General features: G+C 37.4%; 2 protein-coding genes across 2 annotated transcripts; both read left to right on the top strand.

Annotated features, from left to right (window-relative positions):
- Window positions 1-2,580: 2,580 nt before the first annotated feature.
- LOC121760318 (ABC transporter G family member 22-like) lies at window positions 2,581-7,937 on the top strand. The gene is made up of 10 exons (XM_042155993.1): window positions 2,581-2,702; window positions 2,812-3,208; window positions 4,670-4,740; window positions 5,071-5,306; window positions 5,372-5,527; window positions 5,596-6,088; window positions 6,206-6,493; window positions 6,714-6,998; window positions 7,072-7,179; window positions 7,257-7,937. Exons 2-10 carry the CDS (start codon window positions 2,818-2,820, stop codon window positions 7,476-7,478), a joined length of 2,250 nt encoding a protein of 749 aa, XP_042011927.1. The 5' UTR covers window positions 2,581-2,702; window positions 2,812-2,817; the 3' UTR covers window positions 7,479-7,937.
- A 954-nt stretch (window positions 7,938-8,891) lies between these two features.
- On the top strand, window positions 8,892-9,248 carry LOC121760796. Its single transcript, XM_042156412.1, has one exon. It carries the CDS (start codon window positions 8,892-8,894, stop codon window positions 9,246-9,248), a length of 357 nt encoding a protein of 118 aa, XP_042012346.1.
- Window positions 9,249-9,653: the final 405 nt, after the last annotated feature.

Here is a 9,653-nt window from a genome sequence, read left to right on the forward strand (position 1 = left end):
CATTTAAAGCTCGACATGTTTATTAATTAGCTCGACACTTCAAGCTGAGTTTGGTAACAAAATCACAAAAGAACACTATTATTGATGAGTGCAAGAACGATGGGACCATGACGAAGAATAAAATGCTAAAAATTATATGGATAAAGTTGATACCAAAATTAGCAGAAAACAAAAAAAATGGACCATTTAAATATACCGTCGGAATCAAGTGAGAAATTCCATATCTGAAAAGGAAAAAAGGTGTTAGATGATTAAGAAGTATGCTAAGGCGATGCAGATGCCCTAGCATAGAGGCAACCTAAGATGAAAGCATGGCCTCAAATTAAATGTTGTTGCATGTAAGTCTATTACATTGATCAGTCATGATTTCATTAGGCGGCATAGCAACTACCTAATGAGGTCAAACAACATTAATGCTAAAAGTATGATTTATAGAGACACCCCAACCCTACTCCATCTTTATGAAACTTGTCTATATTCCATACACAAATGGAGTCACCACCGGACACTTGTAAGGTGGAGATGGATTCGAGCGATGAACAGAATGAAGACTTATAGAGTTTTTTCGGTTGTCATGATTATCTGTGACTAAAGATCATGTCTAGTTTTGTCTCTTGTTCGGTTGCCCTTTTTTCCTTAAAAGATCATTATGTAACAAGTATCTTGACTCGTGATCTGTAATGTCGAGATTTCATTGTATCTCACGATTATCCATCTCACTTCTATGTCTTAGGAAAAAACCCATTTTGGTTTATAACATATTGCATTTTACTACTATTATCTAGTCTAATGAATCAAACGACACATTAGAGAAACTCGATAGTTAACCGTACAGAAACATGAAAATACAATTAGAGTAGCTAGATGCACTTATTTTTACTGACGAAATGATATTAATATCGACTAAAATTACACATAGTATTAAATTACCAAATTGTAACATGATTTGTAAAAGTGCACATTATTGAAATATACAGTTTGTGTCATTATATGGCACCTGCGAATTGTTCCTTCCATAATGAATGTTTCTTAATTTCGTGAGCATTGAATGAGTTGTGCACTTGATGTGCATTTGTACGGCTCCCAATAAATTGGTGCATCACTTGACTAAACATACTCTTAACAGTTGCCAATTTTGAGAAACCTACCTATAGCATATGCATATATTAGTATATGCTTTGGTCAAATTCCATGTTTCCAATGTGCTTGCATGAGATATCTCAAATAAAAATGTGACCGCGTGATCATTGATTTTCTATGTAAATATAAATGTATATGAAAGTATGCTTTATTAATTTTCTTATGATCTTCTCCTTGAAAAAGAATAAGCACACTGCTTTAAAAAAAGAGGGAACATCATTTTTGGTCCACGAACTTTGCCAAAGTATCATTTTAGGTTTGTGAACTTTGAAAATATCATTTTAGGTCCGTGAACTTTGAGTTAGTATCATTTGAGGTACTTTTTACTATTACCAAGTTTTTTTTGGACGAAAATACCCTCAATACCTTAAAGTGTATATATTTTTAATAAATTTATCATATATTGTAAATATATTTGTCAAATTATTTAATTTTTTATTATTAAAGAAAGTTCTTTATTCAATTTTTAAAAACATTAATATAAAAAATTGAAGAAGCAATTTTACTTGCATGTCACAAAATTAAGTGATAATATTTAAGGTCAAATTATATTTAGAAAATTTGTCAAAAATATATTGTAAAGATATTTATAAAAAAAATATGAATATATGATAAATTTATTAAAAATATATACACTTTAAGGTATTGAGGGTATTTTCATCCAAAAAACTTGAAAATAGTAAAAAGTACCTCAAATGATACTAACTCAAAGTTCACGGACCTAAATGATATTTTCAAAGTACACGGACCTAAAATGATAATTTGGCAAAGTTCGTGGACCAAAAATGATGTTCCCTCTTAAAAAAAAGGACTTCTGAATAGTCAAAATTTGTGAACCACCAAAGTAGCAATTCACAACAGAAATAACAACATAAAGCAACGAAGTAAATGTAAGAGAAAAACAAACACTCGATTGAAAACTACTATATAAGAAAAACAGCGAACGAACACAGGAATATAGAAACCAAGGGACAATAATGCAACACATATCCTGAAGTTATTCATCAAAGGGATTTTATAACCACAAATAGCAAGAAACAAAAAAGACTCACAAAAGTAAACAACAACTAAGTCATAGCCATAAACTACGCATATCGACAATTTATTAGAATTTAAAAGAATGTTGTGTTGCACAAGCTAGCAATGGCTAATTAAGAAATATAAAAGCAAAGTGAATTTAATGAGCTAATTTACCTGAGCGATACTAATATCGATAGCTAATTTAAATGCAACAATCATTTACTAGAATGTAAGCAAGTTAATTAAGAGATCTAGTATGTTCCAAAGCTAGCTAGCATTTTCTCAATTTTACATAAAAAAGAAATATTCGAATTAAATCCCCACTTGTAGCGTAGAGCCGTGCGAAGCCAACACTTGTTCCTTTATGGCCTTATTAATTATCCCAAAGTTTAGGGGCTCACATGCAACTTAACTACTATTCTCAAATTTCTCTCTCACTCATTTCACCCTATATATAACAAAAACCCTCCACATTTATGATCAAACTTCAACAACTCTTCTTTCTCCCTCTAAATATTTTGGCCAACCAATTACAGTATATTGTAAGTCCAACTGTCCTCTCTCACCTACTGTTTTATCTGTATGTATCGTATCATATTGAAAATCACGGAGTCAATTTGTTATTTAATTTGCATGTAAATTTATTTACAGTAAGAAATGGATAAGATGAATAATTCGACGACGAGTCTTATACGGACGAAATCCGACCAGCTGGTGGAGACGATCGCGGCGGCGCTGGGCGCAATCAAATCTCCGGTGTCTTCCGGTGGGGATGCGGCGGCGGACGGCAGCGGAAACCTGTCGCGGATGTCTAGCCGGCGGCTGGCGGCGGCGTCGCCGGGGCGGGGCAGCGGCAGCGTGGGGAGGAACACTCACATTCGGAAGTCGAGGAGCGCTCAGATGAAATTCGACGTGGACGACTTGAACAGCGGCGCCGCCCTGAGCCGCGCCTCCAGCGCCAGCCTTGGCTTCTCGTTCTCCTTCACCGGCTTCACCGTCCCCGCCGACGAGATCGCCGATTCGAAGCCGTTTAGCGACGACGAAATCGGTCAGTCCTCTCTCATACATTTTACATGTGTCACTAACTAAAATTAATTTTGATTAAATTTGGTAGTAGTATTTAAATAATCAATAGATTAAAGAAGGATTAGTGATCGATAACGAACTTGTAATGACATTAACTAAAACCCCAATGCTTCCAAAATGATCTGAATCCACATGGTTTTCCCTCTGCCAAAGGCAACCTATTAGAGCCAAACACTTAAATCTGGTTTTGTGTCAATATTTTCGATCTTTCCCATACGTATATTACTACTATTATTTGGGTAATTAAATATAACTTAATTGATCAATATTTTATGCAAAACGGAACTATAAAGAGAAGCAAGTTAAGTTTCTGACTAACTTAGATCAGTACGTTTGCTAAGATAGATAACTCATCTATCTTAGAGTTATCTGATCTAAAATGACATAAAAAATGTGTGTTTTATCATGTCTTGCAGTATCAGACGAAGCAAGACCTGTGATTCATTCTTTCTTTCTCTCTCTAGATATATTTATGCATGCATGAGTGAAGACAGGTGAGGGGAAAGGCCATGTATGTTCATAAAGAAAAAAGAGGAAGGACACATGCATGAATCATGAATCTAGCCAAACCACTGGTCACGTTAAATTTTCATAATTTGAAGTTATTCATAAAAATAAAAAACTTTTTTTAGAAAAAAATAAAGAATTGGTCCTAAACTACTTTCACAAAAAGCAAAAACAGGTTCTTTTGCTTTAAAGCAAATGGACCTGCATGAAAATGAAACTATTTCTGTCTTCCCCACACTAATTTCGGCAGTTTCCGATGATTCTAAATGACATTTCATCTTCAATTAATTCATATTTATAATTTTTTTTATAAATAATGAGGATGTTATAATGAGGACTCAAATAATTTTTCTTGTTCATGATCATAAAAGAATATGAATATGATGGGACGAAAAATTCTGAATGGTTGAACATGTAGGTACGTAAATGAAGGTGGTAGTCGTAGTCACCCTTAGTGTGTGACAAATGTTGTTGGAAGAAGCACAAATTTTGATTGAGAAATACTCCTACAATAAAATTAGGTATTTAGGATTGGGTGCGGGACACAAAATTCTCCACCAAATCAAATAATTGTACTACTATCTTATCCTATTTATTTATCTATGTACAATTGTAAGGTCCATACTAGTTTGGCCACCTCATGGGGTCCCTTTGCATTGCCAAGGACTCTCAGTACATATCATGTGTACTCAATTTTACGATTTCATATTTTTACAATTTTATTTAATACTAATATAGTTTGTGATAACAAAAATAAATTAGACAATGGCCAGCTCGGCAGATTAACACTAATCAAATAGTAATTACATACTTGTACTTCAAAATCATTTAAATCTTTTTATTGTCTATTAAGCTTATTATATTATTAATCTATAACTGAACTCGTAGCTAATAAAATAATGAAAAATGGTTGCAGCTGAAGATCTTGAGGCAGGCAGGCAAAAGAAGAGACTCCAAACAGAACCCACAATGCCAATCTACCTCAAGGTAATATACACATCATGAAACTCGATAAATCTCTTCTATCGATATAGAGTACACATGTCAAAACACGATTGGTCGCGCCCAGGTAGTTTCTAGAAGGAGCAGCAAATTAATTTGTGATGCCATCTATTTGGATGTTTATCTAGCTATAGACCAATGCAACTCAAATCTTACAATGCAATAGTCACAATTATATGATCTTAGACCTTAGGCCAGAAATAGAATGACGACAACGACGATGATGATGCACTTAGTGTGTGTTGTGTAGGACACCAATTTCTTGCAAAGGCCTTAAACAAGCACATCATATTCTTGTCTCCTAAAAATGTGCAGTTCACAGATGTAACATACAAGGTGATACTGAAAGGCATAACGTCGACGGTGGAGAAAGATATTCTGTATGGGATCAATGGCTGTATTGCTCCAGGGGAAGTTCTAGCCCTGATGGGGCCATCTGGAAGTGGAAAGACTTCATTGCTGAGCCTACTAGGAGGGAGAGTGAGAGAACCCGCCCACGGTGGCTCGATCACTTACAATGATCAACCATATTCCAAGTCCCTAAAGTGCAGGTAACTATCTACTTTAATATGGAATTCATAGCATCAAGCAAGTAATGACATTGGAAATCTCCCAGGATAGGGTTCGTGACTCAAGACGACGTTCTGTTTCCTCATCTCACCGTGAGGGAAACGCTGACTTATGCAGCTCGGTTGAGGCTTCCAAAGACTTTGACGAAAGAGGAAAAAGATCAAAGAGCATCGGATGTTATATACGAACTGGGACTAGAGAGGTATAATTAATTAGGTGGAAAGTTTGTCAGCTATGAGCAAATTTACTAACCTTTCAGTATGTTACCAGCTGCCAAGACACAATGATAGGCGGCTCCTTTGTCCGAGGAGTCTCAGGTGGAGAAAGAAAGCGCGTGTGCATCGGAAATGAGATCATTATCAACCCATCACTCTTGTTCCTTGATGAACCAACCTCAGGCTTGGATTCTACCACTGCTTTGAGGATAGTGGACACATTGCACGACATAGCCGAGGCTGGTAAAACAGTGGTGACGACGATTCACCAGCCATCGAGCAGGCTCTTCCTTAAGTTCGACAAGCTGATTCTTCTGGGCAAAGGGAGTCTGCTATACTTTGGAAAGGTGTCAGAAGCAATGGTTTACTTCTCATCCATAGGATGTTCCCCTCTTATTGCGATGAACCCTGCAGAGTTCATGCTCGACCTTGCAAATGGAAACGTAACAGACATCTCTGTCCCCTCAGAGTTAGAGGACAAAGTGCAAATGGGGAACTCCACAACAGAAACAAAGAGTGGAAAACCAGCTCCAGCAGTTGTGCATGAGGTAATAGATATTCATTCATCCATCATCTCAAAGCCATAACCATAAATTATATGATACGCAACGTTTCATAACGAACAAACTGTATTGCTTCCCTCATATGATACCATTCTTGAGCAGTATCTCGTGGAGGCCTATGAGACAAGGGTAGCTGAAAGTGAGAAGAAGAAACTTAAGAACCCGACCCCCGTTGATGACGAGATTAAGGCCAAAGTATGTTCTGCAAAGAGAGAATGGGGAGCAAGCTGGTTTGAACAATACTCCATACTATTCTGCAGAGGACTTAAAGAACGGAGGCACGACTACTTTAGCTGGTTGAGGGTAACTCAGGTTCTTGCGACCGCAACTATTTTGGGATTGCTATGGTGGCAATCTGGCAGCAATAACCCCAAAGAGCTGCAAGATCAGGTAACCAAACATGTGTCAGAGCCTATCCACATCAAGAGTATATTGTTTATTATTCAAAACGAAGGCATAATGAAATAAGTTGTTATAAGATATAGAGAAAGGAGATTCAAACAAAGATGAGTAGCATGATACTTTTAGTCGAATGAAATGACTGAATCTGGTATGTTCATCAACAAGCTATAGAACAAAAAAACAATCTAAATGCAAAAAACTTTTGCAGGCAGGTTTACTGTTCTTCATTGCCGTGTTTTGGGGATTTTTCCCGGTCTTCACAGCCATCTTTACATTTCCCCAAGAGAGAGCCATGCTGAGCAAGGAACGAGCAGCGGACATGTACAGATTGAGCGCATATTTCGTGGCAAGAACGACAAGCGACCTTCCACTCGACCTTATATTGCCAGTACTTTTCCTCGTGGTTGTATATTTCATGGCAGGGTTACGAATGAATGCTGGTTCATTTTTCCTGACTGTAGTAACAGTTTTTCTCTGCATTGTAGCAGCTCAGGTATGCCCTTTCTCTATTTGTGTGATCGTTATAGCAATTCGAATACATAACGTGGAACATTAACTAATTGCAGGGGCTGGGGCTAGCCATTGGTGCTACACTGATGGATTTAAAGAAGGCGACAACGTTGGCCTCGGTCACAGTGATGACCTTCATGTTGGCTGGAGGATACTTTGTGAAGGTAACCACAAACATTATGAAGTAATTACTCAATGGGGATAGAGTAGGAAAAATATTGATACTATAAACATTTTGCAGAATGTTCCGGTGTTCATATCGTGGCTTCGCTATCTCTCTTTCAATTACCACACCTACAAACTTCTCCTGAAAGTGCAGTACGAGCATATATGTGACACGGTCAATGGGGTCAGAATAGACGACGGTTACAAGGAGGTTGGAGCGCTGGTAGCAATGGTGATAGGCTACAGAATTCTTGCTTACCTATCTTTGAGAAGGATGAAGCTCCAGCCAGGAGCTTAGGGCTTCATATATCCATATTGTTAACGGCTTCGCAACAACTCAGTTTTTTTTTTCAAGGCTTTTGTTGGCTAACAAATCATCTGGCCACAAGACTATTGAAACCCCTGCCTCTAAGAGGCTGCACAACTACGATTTCGCGAGATTAGCATAATCTCATAGCATGGATTTCTATAAGATACTTTTGCAGGATCACTGAAAGACATGTTTCGAGCAAATTCTGACAAGTTCAAGCAGTGCCGTGAAAGTTTTTCACCTTCTTTTCTAAGGCTATGTTTGGTTATTGGATTATATTGAGAAGAACATATAGGATATGGTATTTTTAGTGAAGATGATTGTATATATTGTACTTAATGTTTGGCTACTTTTGCCATTCAAAACCAACACCCAAGATGAGAATCAAAATGTTCCTCATTTTGGGTTCGCTGCAGTATTTCAATCTCATCAATCTACATTGTATAATTAATTTCATAAGTAGACTACTTCAATAGTTTTACTAAAAAAAGTCCAAGGTAAAAGTACCTCAATCCGGTTTCTTCACCACTTTATGGACACGAAGAAAAGGTAGCTAACAACTGCTGATAGTATCTTATTGCTCTTCAAGTCTCAACATTTTTTGCAGACTTTTCATACACAATGAAAATATTTAAGAACGTATTGAAAATATTGCATCATTATGATGTAGTTATACACAATGGAAGCATTATAAGTCGACTAATTATACTAAGAAGAACATAGAATGATTGAAAACATTAGCAAAATCGCGATCGAAACTCAGAAAAATGGAATCATTATTGTCGATACAGATACAACAATGTTGTCGCGAGAAGCCCAGTAAAATATCTCAAGCAAATCTACAAGATCGAAATTTTCACTAATTAAATGCCTATCAAAAACACAAATCCATATAATACCACATCTTGCCTCTTGTTTCCCTAAAGGTCCAAAGCATACTACCACTACAATACAAGCCATAATCATTTTATAATTTTGATGAATTTCTTTAGTATATATGTTGAATGGAAACCACATAAAAGATGTTATATATGTGATGAGGCGATTTAATTAGTCGTCAAATCAGAGGACACCTATTCTTGATATGAATCCAAGCGTAGGCGTCTCTCTTCCGTCCAGCGCATTAAAATGACTGCTCCCTTCCCTCTACTCTGCCATCACTTACGTTCCTGTCATCTTTTTTTCTTCTAAATGAATATTCAAAATTATATGGTTTACAAAAAAATAATAGTACTTTCACTCTTCATCACAAAAAATATGACTAATACAAATAATATCATCTCCACTCTCTATAAGAATTAAGAATCTCCATTCCAATTTCCAACGAACAACAAACTCACTCTCATAAATCATAAAATTAAACCTGTGTCACACTATCTGATTGATCATCTGATTTTAACGATGACGAGGGAGAAGCAGGTCGCCACTCTGCGTCCCTCGTCGTCATCGGTGAGGCTGCTGGCAGAGGTCGTGGGCGGCACCACAGCAGAGTGCGCGGCGGTGTGCTGCTGCTGCCCCTGCGGCCTCATGAACCTTCTCGTGCTCGCCACGTGCAAGGTGCCAGTGGGGCTCTGCCGGAAGGCGCTGAGGCGGAATCGCCGCCGCAGGCTGTTGAAGAAGGGACTGCTGCCGTCGGCCAAGTGCACATCCGACGACAAGGACTTCCAGATTCACCCCGCGCCGTCGAGCGCGGAGGTGATGGAGCTCGATAAGGAGATGTTCGATCAGTTCTATAGCGGCGGATTTTGGAGGAGCTGATTTCTGCCAACGGCTCTGAATGGCGATCATGTTAGTTTTATTTTTGTAGGTTATCTTATTTTGAAATAAAAGGATCCCGACTTAAATGAGATATGTATGGCATCATTTGTTTCCATTTCTTTTTGTTAGTGGATCGGTGTTATTGTGTATGTGTGAGCTGGTTGTTTTTTCGCATGATACACATACTCTCATTTAAAATTTGCGAATATACAAAATGTGGCATGCATTAAAAACATGGATATCGCCTATTAAACCACTTGAATTAAATGTGTTATGAGCGATAACAACGATCAAGCAATGGAGGTTGTAGAAGAGTTTTGAGATAGTACAATCCTAGTTACTTAGGTATCTTTATGGATCGATTTACAGATAAGTACGAATTACTCCCTCCGTCCCTGATTATTC

This window comes from Salvia splendens, chromosome 13 (assembly GCF_004379255.2).
Source record: "Salvia splendens isolate huo1 chromosome 13, SspV2, whole genome shotgun sequence".
NCBI lineage: Eukaryota > Viridiplantae > Streptophyta > Magnoliopsida > Lamiales > Lamiaceae > Salvia > Salvia splendens.

Excerpts from the sequence above, each read along its gene's own strand:
- LOC121760318 (XM_042155993.1), top strand. The coding sequence starts at position 2,818 with ATGGATAAGATGAATAATTCGACGACGAGTCTTATACGGACGAAATCC. Across the intron at positions 6,089-6,205 it reads CTCCAGCAGTTGTGCATGAG|TATCTCGTGGAGGCCTATGA; the intron begins GTAATAGATATT and ends ATTCTTGAGCAG. Across the intron at positions 6,494-6,713 it reads CCAAAGAGCTGCAAGATCAG|GCAGGTTTACTGTTCTTCAT; the intron begins GTAACCAAACAT and ends AAACTTTTGCAG.
- LOC121760796 (XM_042156412.1), top strand. The coding sequence starts at position 8,892 with ATGACGAGGGAGAAGCAGGTCGCCACTCTGCGTCCCTCGTCGTCATCG.